This window comes from Amphimedon queenslandica, unplaced genomic scaffold (genome assembly GCF_000090795.2).
Source record: "Amphimedon queenslandica unplaced genomic scaffold, v1.1 AMPQUscaffold_13508, whole genome shotgun sequence".
NCBI classification, from domain to species: Eukaryota; Metazoa; Porifera; class Demospongiae; order Haplosclerida; family Niphatidae; genus Amphimedon; species Amphimedon queenslandica.
The window spans coordinates 351,675-366,263 of record NW_003546256.1 but is presented as its reverse complement, the minus strand read 5'-3'; the positions used below and the strand labels follow the sequence as shown (position 1 = coordinate 366,263).

Below are 14,589 nucleotides of genomic sequence, written 5' to 3'. Positions count from 1 at the left end.
ACGGTACGGTACAGTCGCCATTTTGTTAGAGTGAATATACGGTAGACTTTTTGTCTTCGTGTCATTATTACAAAACTCGGGGTCCGGTGGTGTTTGGTGTCGTTGTGGACGAGAGTTGACCAAAAAAGGTTTTACTGTAGGCTAGAGTGTATAAGCACTGCTGGATATAGGCAGACGACTAAGTCAGAGTTGCGGTCAAACGAGAAAAAGCTACTGTGGAAAAATGAAGTCCCGAGGCAGCTGCGGATTCATACTTTTCGCTGCACTCCTTTCTAGTCTCGCCTGTGTTTCTTACTGTGTCCGGCAGAATATAGATACTACTGCTCCTATAATTCGAACCAAACCGAGCAATTTGCATGACTATTCATACCTAGGTTATAATCTTGTGCTTCATAGGCTAAGCTCATCAGACATAAGGTAAGGACAGCCTCTTGCATGCATGCATGCATGCAGACTGAACACAAAATTTTTTTGCAAAAAAATTAAATTATTTTAAAAATATCTCTTTCCCTTCAATGCAGGATAATTGTCAGTGCTCCTAATGGCACAGCTAATGGATCTAACGATGCTGTACCAAACACTGGAGTAATATTCACTTGCTCTCTAGCACAAAATGGTATTTGTTCACCATTAAATGGTGACAATAATGGAGATGATAGAAGACTTTATGATATAGATCCAGGTACATTTTAAGTTAATAATGTACCTATAAAAGGCTTAAGCATGCATGACTCATAATGATTGGCTGTCACATTAAACTAGCTATTACATTCCATACTTGCATGCTTATGATGCATTAGTGTTGTGTCTGTAGCACCTGCATGCAGTGTATACAGTGCAAACAGTCAGTGATTATTGCATTATATGTACTTATGAATTGCGTTGCCAAGTAAACCCTATCAAGTACAGTGTAAACTGCAGTCAAAATAAAATATTCACTATTTCAATGGCCTCATCAGTAATTTGTGGGGGAAGATAGGAATAAAATGGTAACTAGTGCCAAATTGTGGAACAAAATTTGTGTTCACACTACTTCTTAATGCTCTACTGCTATTACAAAATTCACCCAAAAATTTCTCATAATAATAATGTGTGTGTGTGTGTGTGTGTGTGTCTAGATGATATAGACTCTGAAAGGAAGTCACACCAGTTCCTGGGAGGAGCCATGGACAGCAAAGGAAGTCACTTTATTGTTAGTAAAAATAATAATCAATAATAAATGATTAACCACACCTATCACACACATGTAGGCATGTGGTCACAGATACATCAACACCAATGGAGGTGGTTCAAGGCTACCACAAGGAGTATGTTACTATACTCCTAACAGTAACCTTCAAGGCTTTCAAAAATTTAGTTATTGTAATAGTAAGTGTCTGCCTGCATGCATGCATGCATGCATCTCATTATAAATCTGTTTACAGCTAATCAAAATGGTGGGGACTGTCAGATCGGAACAAGTGTGACATTTGCCGTAAGTTTTGTAAACTAGACACTATTATTTTAGTGTGTCCCTTTAATTAGGAAACCTCTCCAAATAACGTACAGATTGGTATGGGTGCACCTAATAGAAACACATGGGCTGGTAATTGAAATAAATTCTAAGTTATTTAATGATTTAGCGTATGCGTCATTAGGTGCTTTGTTCAGACGTGAATCAGGTGGTAATTTACGAACAACTGGTACTTCTGAAGGAACTGCTGGTTACGCATGGCAAGGGTATGCTCTAACGAAAGGACACATAGTTGACACTGTGAGAGAAGACTTCATCGTCTCTGTCCCACGAAGAAACCTTTATAAAGGAATAGTAAGAGTGGACGACTTCACGCATGCACGAATGTTAATTAGAAGTACATCAGTTAATAAATATCAATTAAATTTGTTAGGTTAACGTGTTTTCGAATGACAGGAATTTGAATATATTTACTCAACCATTGAATGGAGAGCAGGTATTTGTCGCATTACTTTTACACTGCAGGCTATTTATTGCTCTTTGTCTCCCTCCCTCTCTCTCTCTCTAGTTGGGTGAGTATTATGGTCACACTATACTAGCTGCTGATCTTACTGGTGATGGATTCGATGAGCTTTTGGTTGCTGCCCCAATGTTTAGTACTGCCAATAGTCCTGAGGTGGGACGTGTCTTTGTATACAGAAACTCTGGAGTAAGCCAAAACCATATAATTATGTAGTTATACTTCTGCATGCATACATATTATGCTCATATGTGAACTTATTATTATTATTATTATTATTAGTATTCTGCAAGTATTTTTCTTGTCCTTGCTTTATTTATTTCTTTTTAGGGAACTCTATCATTTGTGAGACGTTTGGTGGGCACCTTGGAATATGGACGTTTCGGGCATGCAATGACCAACTTAGGAGACATCAATAATGATGGGAGGGAAGGTATGTTGATCCAATTAAGAATTTATGGTCTGAATTTCTCACTCCTCCAGACACTGTCTCCTCCCTCCTTTTAATTAGCATGCACTCCATATAAGGGCATTCATGTGTATCAAATTATATAATAAAATTAAGAGGCATTTTTGGTAAAAAGGACAAACTATAGTGCTTGAAATCAGCTCAAACTTAGTAATGAAGCATAAGAACATATCAAAAAATGCATTGAAAATTTAGATTTTTTTTGGATTTGCAAAAAAATTATGCCCAATGCCTTTATGTACTGTAATGAGTTTAACTAATTCAAGTAAATATTTTTTGAGCTATGAGCATCTGAAAGACTTAATATTATGCCAGATAAATATGGCTCATTACTCTTCTCTTTCCTAATTTTTCTAGATATTGCAATCAGTGCTCCATTTGGTAACAGCTCTGGCACTGTGTACATTTATTATGGTTTATTGAATGATGTCATATCAAGCACGCCATCTCAAGTACGTATCATGTGATAGTCATGTGACATTTGTTCATGTGCAATGTCTCCCCATTAGATTATTGTTGGTAGTGATTTAATTCGAGGTTCAATTGTTAACGAAACCAAAGGATTTGGATCAGCCCTCTCTTCTTCACTGGATGTAGATGGGAATCAAATTAATGGTGATCGAATTTATTATTGATATAATTATTTATTTTTATTTTGTTGTTCCCCAGATCTTGCAATTGGGGCTTATTTTACTCAGCAAGTATTTCTCCTCAGGTACTATATCTGTGTATACTTGTTGTTGATGTGAGTGTTTGTGATAATGAATTAGGTCCAGAGCTGTTGCCCAGGTTTCTTTATCAGTGACGTCTTCACCAGCAGTCATTAATGTCCAACCTGGTTCCAATAATACCTGCCCATACATGTCAGGGGAGCTTCCTTGGTAAGAGACTATAAGCAAATAATTAAGCAATTTGTTATAATGTTCGTAATTGATGTGTTTTTTTTTATTTTTTAATTAGTTTTAACGTGACCATCTGTGCGAGTTATCCCAATATTGGTACCTTGGGGGAAAACATTAGTAAGTCATTAGCATCTATTATTTATTCATTTATTTATTTATGTATTTATTTATTTCAGATATTACTTTTGTGATATCAGCTGATCGGCAGAAGGTAGAACTAGGCTTGGAACAGAGGGTTTTCTTTGCCAGAGGAGCAATGGACAGCAACTCAATCACTGTAACTAGGACTTTTGATAGAAGTGTTGAACAGTGTATCACCGAGACTGCTTTAGTTAAAGTAAGAGAGAGAGAGAGAAAGAAAGAGAGGGTCCAGGACAGAGTTTCCCACATGATTTTGGCTTCATTGGGTGAAAGAGCAAAGAATCTGTACTAGTACTCAGTCACAGAAGCTAAAACTTATAGCCTGACCCAAATTTTGTAAAAATGGCTAGAAGAGAATTTTCCATTTTTATATTTTTCCCTGATACGTATACACATCCTTATGCTATGTTTCAAAACTGAGCTGATTTCAATCAAGTTTAAATTTTTTATGAATTTTTAAAGTTACTCAAAAATTGGGCCGAAATCCCTGTACTATAGTACAGGGATTTTGGCCGAATTTGGTCAAAAATGGCTAAAAAAGAAATTTTCATTTTAATATTTTTTCCTGATTTATATAAATGTTCTTATGTTAATTTTTACATTTGAGCTGATTCCGATCAAGTTTGGATTTTTTATGAATTTTTAAAGTTGCCCCAAATGCCATGTACTGTATTGTAGTGCTTGTCAGCTCATGAAGCTCATGCTGTTTAGCTCACTTAACATGCTTTGTGTGTAACTCTGGTGGGAAGGGAGGGAGATTAAAGTATCGCATTGCATTCTCTCTCTCTGTCACATATAGAATGGGATACTGGACACATTTAACGGTTTCCAAATTGATGTCTCAGCCTCTGGTCCTGACTTTACATCGTCTGCTACCAAAGGAAACCCTCCATTAGTTAATCTTGTTGATTTCCCCATCGTGACTACACTCGGTAGAACTCAAGTATCAGTTGAGACTTTGAAAGAGTGCGAGAACTCTGAATGTATACCTGATCTTCAGTTGAAGCTCCTTAATTCAACTTTTGAGTATGTGGTGGGAAAGAAAGGGAGAGAGAGAGAGAGAGAGTAAAGTATACCTTAGGTTCACTTTTGATTGTGCATTAATTACCATTTTAGCAAGGGGTTTTTAAAAAGCTAAATTAAGCATCTTTAACTAACAAAGAAAAGCACTTAAAGCTAAGCCCTCATGTATCAAAAATTCTAAAATTATTGTGTGCCATTAAAAGTGAACTGTATGTGTATGATATTCAAGCGAATAAACCCTGTTTGTTTTGTTCAGGACATCCACCGGTGCCTCTACTTCTTCACTAACAGTTGGTCTTGTTACTAATATTAACTTTTGGATGAACATCAGTAATGTAAGGGACGACGCTTTTCGTACAACAATCTCATTCAATCTCGAACCTCAGTTTGATTTTGTGCGAGTTGAGCCAAGAAACGTAAGCAAGCTAATAATTTCTGTTTGTTCATCCTCCTCCTCCTCCTCTCCTTTTATATACCATTTAGTATCATTGACATTGTGTTGTTATTATTATTATTATTATTATTATTATTATTATTATTATTATTATTATTATTATTATTATTATTATTATTATTATTATTATAGTTGTTAATATCGTGCGATGATCCTCAAACACAAGGAAACATAACTAGACACACCTGCTCTATAGCTAACGTACTTGGAAGCAACATGAACGTAAATTAATAAAAATAGCAATCGTATATTTATTTATTTTTCTGCATAAATACAGCGTGTTATTGCTATAAGAGTCCGTCCTACTAGACGGTTGACTGGTTCAGAGGGTGTGATTAGACTCCAGTTCAATGCTGGCAGTATCAATCCTGAGGACTCATCCACACTGGCTGATAACTCTATTGAATATGCACTCAACGTGTCAGCACAAGCGGACGTGTTTCTTGATCAAGTGTAAGTTTGAAGTGATTATAAATTTTAAAAGATATTTAAAATTAAAAATTCTGATTAAAAATTTGAATTTTTTATTTTCTTTAACAAATATGCTAACATAAGTACATTTGTAATTGAAGTAACTTTATTATCTTTCTTCTATTGCTTTTTTTCACTCTTCCTCCCTCTCTCTCTCTCTCTCTCTCTGTTGCAGTATTGTATCCCCACAGCAGGTATCATATCTAAACAACAGGACATCTTCAAGTTCAATATCTGAAGTTACTGATCTTGGACCTCAAGTCTCATTCTCTTTTGTTGTAAGCACACCTGTTGTTGTTGTTTTCATTGAAGTTTATTGAGTTATATATTCTTATCATGTTACTATTTGAAAAGGAAATCATTGTTGTCGTTATTAAGTTGTTTTTGTTTTTGTTGTTGTCGTTTAGGTCCGTAATCAAGGTCCCAGTACAATACCATTGACTCGTCTCTCTATTCGTTTCCCTCGAGGAACAGACTCTAGTAATGGTAGCCATCTTGTCTATCCGTCACATTTCAGAGTAACTACATAATAAAATTTATCCTTATATTTTTTATTCACTCCTTTTCCCCTCCCTCTCATCCACTTACTATTTCCCGACTTTCTTTCTTCCTTTCTTTCCTTTTATTTTATTTTATTCCTCTCTCTCTCTCTCTCTCTCTCCAGGTACAATCTGATGTATCAGTTACATGTAGCACTGAAAATGTTAATCCTGGCGATTTCCAGATCCCCAGTATTGGAGGAACAGATGGAGAGCCAGAGAATCAAGGAGAGAACAATGCCAACACGGGAGGAGGAAACAGGAGAAGAAAAAGAATGTAAATAATTAATCTTCACCTACTGCAAATTTCATTAAAATAATAATTATTATAATTATTTGACTTTCTCTGCAGGTTAGAGCCTGATAGAGGCAGGTCGAAGCGCTCCCTTGAGATGACTGTCCGTCAAGAGAGTACTCCTGGTTCTGGGGCTGCAGGGACAACTATTGTAAGAGAAAAAATTATTTATTTTTGTCATTCATCCCCCTCCTTCTCTCTTTAGAATTGTAGAGATAATCAAACTCATTGTGTTGAGCTGTATTGTACCATCAGGCAACTGGCGCAAGGTGGAAGCACACAGATTGACCTTGTATCCTACTTGGACGAGAGAAGCTACATTGTACGTAATACTTTTGATAAATTGTTTCACAAATTTGCATGGGTGCAGTTAAATTGCGTTCATAATAAAGAGATACATAAAAGAATGTGTGATCATGAAATGATTGAGAAATGATGTCATGTAGCCACAAGGAATGAAATTTCTTAATATATAATCATTACAGTGTTCTGCTACCAAGCAGCTATTCAAAGAATCTCCCATGCACAAACATGTAGTACAAACACACACTTAGGTCATACTTCATGATTTTATGTTTCCTCTTCCTTTGCCTCTCACTCTCTCTCTCTCTTTCCTCTTTGCTCCTTTTAGGGTTCCTCTAGCACTTACACATTCATCATATTTGCTCAAGCAAACATACTTGATTCATTTATAGTCCAACCTCAAAATCACAGAACAGATATAACTGAAGTCAGCTAGTCCTTGCTTAATATTGCACATAATTATTATTTTAATTATATAATTATTTCTATACAGACTCAGTTCAGAGCTGTAACTAGTACCAGCCCATCCAGTGAAGGTGAAAAGGTCCAGCCATGGGTCATCATTGTGACCGTGGTATTGGGTCTTTTATTCTTTGTCATCCTCTCCGTTATCTTGTACTTTGTAAGTTCATAATCACTTAATTTTTAATTCAGTCTCTCTTTTTTATTTCAGGTTGGTTTCTTCAAGCGTAAGGGAAAGCAAAGGAAGGAGGAGCTGAATGCTCAAATGCTTGAAGACCAGCAAGGAGGGGACACGCCAATGAATGATTCGAATGGGCTATAATGCTGAGGTCTTGCTCAGTTCTTGTCATTAACATCCCCAGCTCTCTTTCTCTCCTTCTTTTCCTTTAAAATAGAATTAATAAAACTTTTTAACTCTTAAAAATGTGTTTGTAGCTTGAAGATAATATAATAAAGCCGTGTTGTTATTATCATTATTATTATTATTATTTGCCAGCAATAAAAAATATTTATTAATAGTTAAAGTTATTGAAAAACGGTTAATAAAATAATGAAAGTCGATGAATATCCTGTTATTTAATTAGCTCTTTCTTTGCAAAACGAGAATTCAAGACAGAGGGGTGATAATGCGTCTCTTTCTCCTCTCTCTACTCGTGGGGCTGTCCATAGCTCGTTTAGATGTACTCAAGCCTATAGTCAAGAGGTCCCCGGCGGCTGGAAGACCCGCGAGCGTAGGAGGCGGGTCGGACGATCAGTTCGGTTTCTCAGCAGTGGTGCATCAACTGTTTGAGGACAGTACTGGAATGAGCTTTAGTGAAATAATAGATCAAACTGTGTAAGAGAAGGAGAGGGAGGAATGAGATAGAAAGGAGTACATGTACATTGTACATTACATACACATAGCATGGCACATGATGATATTGTGTTGATTGGGTATTCTTTCTATTGAAATTAAACAAACTATTACAGAGTAAGGGTCGCATTCAAAATAAACAAATGTGCATTAGACATCTTCCTTTCCCCGCTTAATATTCTATTAAATTTTAAAAGAGTCTGTATAGATTATGCAGTATATACAGCACTGTGCATGTCGGATAATGTGTAATAAATAACACATTCCTGTGGCTTTTATTGTGTAGTATTGTAGTAAGCAAAATCAAATCCTTGTTAATTCCTTTTGCAATGCATGACTCTCTTGGCAAAAACAACATTTTATTTAATAATGACGCTATAATTGATTATTATTACCACTATTAATATCATTATGTATTATTATTAGAATAATATCGGGAGCACCTAGAGGAGTGTATCCAGGTGGACTTGACCTTCCATTAGATTATAGAGCATGTCAGCGATACACCCCAGCAGCAAACTGCTCGGCCCATAATGCCATGATTATGAATTACACTGATGAACAGATCATTGATTGTTACAGAGAACTGAGGAATGGACTTGTGTACTCCTGTCCTCTTTCCAGCGGAGAGTGTTCAGCTCTTGCTAGTAACGACACTGTGGAAGGGAGATATCCTTTTGATAGTGTTGGTAAGTGATAGGGTATGTTAGGGTTTTCCCACGGGATTTCAGCATAGGTTCTTGTCACTTGATTTTAAAATTGCTCAAAATTTGAGACAATACTATAATACTATACAGGGTATTTTTTAGAAATGACTAGGAAAGAATTCTCCATTTTTATAATTTATTTTTAAACATACATGTATATATACATGTAGATGTTCTTATGTTGTGTAGCAAGTTTGAGTTGAAAATTGGATTTTTTTTTTACAAATTTTTAAAGCTACTCAAAAATTAGGCCAAAGTCCCTGATGGCATGATGTCCTTATATAGAGGTTACACTTTACATTTTAATGCTGTTTTATCCTTGGGTGCTTCAATGCAGTCTTATTTTTGTAATTGTTATTCTTATGCCTATGTAAAGTAGATAATGTCACAATAATAATTATTAATTATTATGTACATGTAGGTGATTATACCGACCAGTGTCAAACTGAATTGAAGCTTGGAGAATTATTTTCAATAAAAAATCAGAAGATGGGTATGACCCTTTTCAGTAATGGCAGCACTTTCTTGGTAATAAGTCAAAAACACTTACCCTACATGTATTATAATCCTCTTCATTCATCTAGGCTTGCTCTCCATTATTGGTTAATTATTTATATTTATCTGATGGAAGTATACTTTCTCACCATCCATCAGGCCGTTGTGTCATTTCAGGCAGAAACCTTCAAGGATTTAAGAGTCTTACTATAGATCAGTGCAATGGTACTGTATTATTTTATAATGTCACAGTTTACTGCCTGCCTTTCTCTTACTCTCTCTCCTACTCCCTCCCTCCCCCCTCTCTCTCCCCCCTCTCTCTCTCCCCTCTCTCTCTCCCCTCTCTCTCTCCCCTCTCTCTCTCCCCTCTCTCTCTCCCCTCTCTCTCTCCCCTCTCTCTCTCCCCTCTCTCTCTCTCCTCTCTCTCTCCCCTCTCTCTCCTACTCCCTCCCCCCCTCTCTCTCCCCTCTCTCTCTCTCTAGTTCCTGACAATGGCGTTAGCCAGCATGCTTATTGCTTGACTGGTTTTAATAAACCAGCAATTTTTAATTCTGGGTTGGTTTTTGGTCAGCCGCTTTGGCGAATACAAGGAGCTGCTTATTATTTTTCTGATCCACTTCAATCCCCTGGCTCTTCTGTTAGATATAGCAGAGCCCAAACTTCAAATTTTGAACAATATTTTGGTAAGACCTAAGTAATAAAACTTGTGTGTAAATTAATTTTATAACAATTTTATTTTAGGATATGCAGTGGCTACTGGTAACTTATTCAATAAAACAATTACAAGTAATGCATTGTTTACATGATGCATGCATGTACATGTACATACATTTTCATGGAACTATTATTTTGTTAAATTTATGTTGATTAATTGTTTTTAATTGGCAATTTAAAGCCATGTGCCATTGAGCTTGTACTATACATGTACATAATAGTCTCCAGGTTTTATTTTGGCAGATGGCTCTCAAATTTCAAATTAACAAATTTGCCCAATTTTAGACCTTTAAAGCATTAAAATGAATTTTGTGAAATAATAGAGACTTGATACTCAGTCGTCATGATGGTGTATATTTTTGTGTAATAGTTGTACATTTAATTGTGTATTCAATAGATACTATAATATCGGCTCCAATTTATCATGATGATGATGCTGGTAAAACACTACGAGAAAGAGTGAGTTTTTTTCAATAATAATAATTAATAATTGATTATTATTCACATAATGTCATGTAGGCATTTATTTATGAAGATCGTTCCATCGAAACAAATATTTTTGTAAATGGTTCCTCGGTAATTCCCCTCTCTCTCTCTCTCTTTCCTTGAATTCTTTTACTTTCTCTTTTCTTTATTTAACGTAAGTCTTTATCTTTTCTAATTTTAGAGCGGTGAATATTTTGGCTATACTCTTGCGACAGCTGACCTTAACGGTGATGGGTAAGTGTTTTTGTTGATTTGGCTGGTGCTACTGTTTACTTATCATTAATTGTAGCTTGTATTAGTGTTTATTTATTGTCAATGGTGTTGTTTTTTGTCGTTATTATTAGCTTTGATGATTTATTGGTTGGAGCTCCAATGTATTCTAATTTTGGATCACCCATTAGAACACTACTGGGTAGAGTATACATATTCACTGCCATCGTGAGTACAATCAACATATAGTAATGACTTGGCTCTCACTTTCTCCCTATACTCGCCTCCTACTCTACTCTCTCTCTCTCCTTCTCTCCCTCTTCTTTTAGAACAATACATTAACTTTAAGTAAAGTATTACAAGGGACTGAACCTGGTGGACAGTTTGGTTTATCTGTTGAGCCGATTGGTGACACTAACAATGATGGATATGATGGTAATACACAATTAAAAAACTAATACCTTATTTATTCTGCCTACTCTTTCATTTTAGATTTTGCAGTCTCAGCTCCATATGAAGGCAATGGGTTTGTGTATATTTATTATGGTCAAGAGATGGATGAATCTGGCTCTATCGTTAACACTACTTATCAACAAGTAACAATGTCATTTATTTATTTATTTATTTATTTATTGTTTTATTAGCGTATTAATGGTTCAGCTGTTGCATCTCAAGTAACTGATATCCCATCAGTTAGTTCCTTTGGGTTCTCTCTCTCTGGTGGTACTGATGTTGATCAAAATGGGTACAGAGGTAAGACTATGTTACTTTTTCCGTGCATCCATCTTTCCTCCTTCCCCTCAGATCTTGTTATTGGAGCTTATGAGTCTCAGAGTGTATTTGTATTGCGTACTATACCAGTAGCTATCACTAATATCAGTATGACATTTAATACTGAACAAGTTATGCTACAAGACTATGATTGTGTATATCAAGGAAATCCAGTGGCATGGTATAATAATTTATATGTATATTTAGTAATTTTTATTTTTTTTACTTAGTTTTATAGCTACACTATGCTCTCAGTATGAAGGAAAAGGACTGCCTTCCGGATTTAGTAAGAACATGAATTCACAGAGAGAGAGAGGGAGGAGAGAAAAACAGAAAAAATAACGATGAAGAAAAGTTGTAATTTTTATCATTGCATGTATATGACAGGTGCTAATTACACGTTTGAAGAGGTCACGGGGTCTGGGCAGGCCCCACGATTAATGTTTCAAGATGGAACTACTGGTAGCAGTATCAGAGGACCAGTAACATACACTGGTCCTGGTATTCCAGCCTGTTACAACATCACAATATTTGTATCGGTAAGGGACTCTGTACCAATATAATCATAATAGCTATTGAGTTAAAAAATATTATAGAATTTTGTGGCTTTCTTAGAGAAAAAATAATTGTAAAAAAACATAGGCTACACAATATAAATTTTCTCATTCAACAATAGTTTTGTTGTTCAAGCATTATCTCTTGATAAATTTAGCCTTATGTGCTAAAATTTTTAGCAGTCAGTGCACAAATGAGCACAATCATTACTTTCATCACTGTTGCTGTTTTTCGTTATTCTTTTAGAATACTACTATATCCAGTGACATTAGTGATTTGCTAATGAGAGCAACGATACTGGATATACCAACTGACACGTCTCCAGTCAATACAAACTCGGTCCCAGTTGATTTCTCTGCTTCTCCCGACATTAGAGTATCCCCAGTCACTGAAGCATTGCAGGTCTCAACACAGTGTGGGAATGACTTCATCTGTGACTCTGATCTCCAATTAAGAATAAGCAATGTGATATATAGGTACATGGATGTATATGTATAATTGGTATTATGCATGCAAATTTATTACAGTATAATATAGTACAGTCCTTCCTCTCTCTCTCTCCCATATTAGGAAGTCTGATCCAAATCAGTTATCATCTGATCAAAGTCAAATTGTGATTGGTGACACGTCGTTTGTTGATTTGATCGTCAGTTTAACTAATGTAGAGGAAGACGCTTTCAATTCTTATCTCGTTTTTGATTTAACAAACACGTACTTCTCTTCAGCCACATCTCCCAATGTAAGAACAAATAATATCACAACTTTCATTATTAAAGCCAAAACTGTATTGTCTTTATTGATACAGAAGTGTCCTCATTTCAGAGGTACTTTTGTATAGGCATGTAGTTGCAATTATCTTTAAATAATAATAATGATAATAATAATAATAATAATAGTAATATTAAATAAGATTCTCTCTCTCTCTCACTAGTCCTCCATTACTTGTACTCTTTCATCAGACAATATAACTCAGTACACTTGCACTGGTATCAAGTCTCCACTCAAATCAACTGATCCTCCTCAAATCATTGCAATACGACTAACTCTAATTTCTAGCATCAGAGGAAACGAGGACCCATTCGACTTAGTTATATCAGCTGCAATACCTGAGCAACAGCGCAACAGGGAGAATGATACTTTCCTCTCTGACAATAGCATGAGGAGAAGTATTGCATTTGCTGCTGTGTCATCATATACTTTAAATATGTAAGCCATAATTATTATGAAGTAAAGGAAGACATGCAAAAATTGTTTTTTTCTTGTTTTTCCTCCTCTCCTTCTCTTCTTCTTTAGGTTTTTCATTCCTAATACTTATACATATTCTGGTGCTAGGCCAGCAGCTCTAAACAACATATCCAGTAATCTTGGGGACAGGTTGAGTCTCAGGGTCTCTCTGAGGAACTCTGGCCCCTCCCCTTACCGCGGCTACCTCAATATATACATACCAGCTAGGAAACCCTCCGAAACTGCCTCCAATTATTATTATTATCCTGTCAAACTGGTAAATAAAAATTTACATATAGTTTTTATAATAATTGTTATTTTAAAATGCAATCCATTTTATTTCTTTCCTCCAACTCTCTCTCTCTCCTTTCTTTCTCTAGGCTGGTGCTGATAATAATCTCAATTGTGCCTCCAATCTCAATCCCAATAACTATAATACTGACAATGTACAGAGTAGCGGACTGCAAGGTGGTGCTGGGAGAAGGCGCTCGCGTAGAAATTTATCATATTTGACACCAAAACATCATAATGCATTGAGAATCAGACAAACTGAAGAAATGGAGACAACATTTAATCTTGTAAGTTAGGGCAGAGAACATATGTTTACATTTTATTATTAAAATAGATAATATGATTATTATTGCTATTATATTGTTATTATTGTCATTATTAGGATTGTCAAGCAACTCCAATGGAGTGTATGCTAATACAGTGTAACGTCTCCCTTCTGGCCAGTGGGAGTGTCATCTCACTAGAAATAATAGGATTCATTGATGAGCGATTCTTTCAAGTAAGAGATGGAGAGAGAGAGAGAGAGAGAGAGGAAGGGAGGAAGAGGAAGAGAGAGAAAGAAAGGGAGAGAGAAAGAGGGAGGATACACAAGTAGATGACTACCTGTGTCTTAAAGTTGATGTGTGTCTATTATTCTCATGCATATGTATCTAAATTAGGGACAAACGACAGATTATAATTTAAAAGCATATGTTGAGGGTGACATTAATGACGGGTTTACTGTCACAGCAAACAGCTCAAGAGATAGTACTGTAAGTTACTAACTGAATTATTAGCTACTAATGATAATTGAATTGCTCATTTGTTGCATGTATGCAGGGTTTCCCACAAAGCATGCTAAGTGAGCTAAATAGCATGAGCTTCTTGAGCTGACCAGCACTACAATACAGTACATGGCATTTGGAGCAACTTTAAAAATTCATAAAAAATTCAAACTTGATCAGAATCAACTCAAATTTGAAAATTAGCATAAGAACATTCATATAAATCAGAAAAAATATTAAAATGAAAGTTTCTTTCTTAGCCATTTTTGACCAAATTTGGCCGAAATCCCTGTACTATAGTACAGGGACTTTGGCCCAATTTTTGAGTATCTTTAAAAATTCATAAAAAATGTAAATTTGATTGGAATCAGCTCAAAGTTTTTATACAACATAAGAACAAGTATATGTATCAGAATAAATTATAAAAATGAAAAATTCACTCCTAGTTGTTTTTGGCAAAATTTGGCCGAAGACCCTGTACTAAAGA

At 35.6% G+C, this 14,589-nt stretch overlaps 2 protein-coding genes across 2 annotated transcripts in view; both read left to right on the top strand.

The window, feature by feature from the left end:
* Window positions 1–120: 120 nt before the first annotated feature.
* Window positions 121–7,508, top strand: LOC100633499 (integrin alpha-9-like). The gene is made up of 28 exons (XM_020008465.1): window positions 121–417; window positions 522–682; window positions 1,119–1,192; window positions 1,251–1,368; window positions 1,425–1,474; window positions 1,525–1,585; window positions 1,638–1,807; window positions 1,887–1,949; window positions 2,022–2,162; window positions 2,304–2,406; window positions 2,800–2,894; window positions 2,952–3,057; window positions 3,112–3,157; window positions 3,213–3,323; window positions 3,403–3,461; window positions 3,521–3,681; window positions 4,285–4,511; window positions 4,765–4,924; window positions 5,095–5,184; window positions 5,240–5,415; window positions 5,609–5,711; window positions 5,841–5,951; window positions 6,098–6,249; window positions 6,325–6,418; window positions 6,473–6,589; window positions 6,899–6,997; window positions 7,064–7,192; window positions 7,244–7,508. Exons 1-28 carry the CDS (start codon window positions 224–226, stop codon window positions 7,352–7,354), a joined length of 3,282 nt encoding a protein of 1,093 aa, XP_019864024.1. The 5' UTR covers window positions 121–223; the 3' UTR covers window positions 7,355–7,508.
* Window positions 7,509–7,606: 98 nt separating this feature from the next.
* The window catches only part of LOC100636987 (integrin alpha-V-like), an 8,233-nt gene continuing 1,250 nt past the window's right edge, over window positions 7,607–14,589 (top strand). The window contains exons 1-23 of the mRNA XM_003383625.3: window positions 7,607–7,867; window positions 8,312–8,574; window positions 9,014–9,120; window positions 9,177–9,312; window positions 9,570–9,770; window positions 9,829–9,873; window positions 10,199–10,260; window positions 10,321–10,377; window positions 10,469–10,521; window positions 10,632–10,725; window positions 10,827–10,932; window positions 10,990–11,093; window positions 11,142–11,250; window positions 11,302–11,449; window positions 11,499–11,554; window positions 11,656–11,807; window positions 12,070–12,299; window positions 12,394–12,562; window positions 12,755–13,029; window positions 13,117–13,324; window positions 13,428–13,625; window positions 13,721–13,837; window positions 13,998–14,090. Coding sequence (XP_003383673.2) covers window positions 7,659–7,867; window positions 8,312–8,574; window positions 9,014–9,120; window positions 9,177–9,312; window positions 9,570–9,770; window positions 9,829–9,873; window positions 10,199–10,260; window positions 10,321–10,377; window positions 10,469–10,521; window positions 10,632–10,725; window positions 10,827–10,932; window positions 10,990–11,093; window positions 11,142–11,250; window positions 11,302–11,449; window positions 11,499–11,554; window positions 11,656–11,807; window positions 12,070–12,299; window positions 12,394–12,562; window positions 12,755–13,029; window positions 13,117–13,324; window positions 13,428–13,625; window positions 13,721–13,837; window positions 13,998–14,090 — 3,192 coding nt within the window. The 5' untranslated portion in view covers window positions 7,607–7,658. The remainder of the gene's footprint in view (window positions 7,868–8,311; window positions 8,575–9,013; window positions 9,121–9,176; window positions 9,313–9,569; window positions 9,771–9,828; window positions 9,874–10,198; window positions 10,261–10,320; window positions 10,378–10,468; window positions 10,522–10,631; window positions 10,726–10,826; window positions 10,933–10,989; window positions 11,094–11,141; window positions 11,251–11,301; window positions 11,450–11,498; window positions 11,555–11,655; window positions 11,808–12,069; window positions 12,300–12,393; window positions 12,563–12,754; window positions 13,030–13,116; window positions 13,325–13,427; window positions 13,626–13,720; window positions 13,838–13,997; window positions 14,091–14,589) is intronic.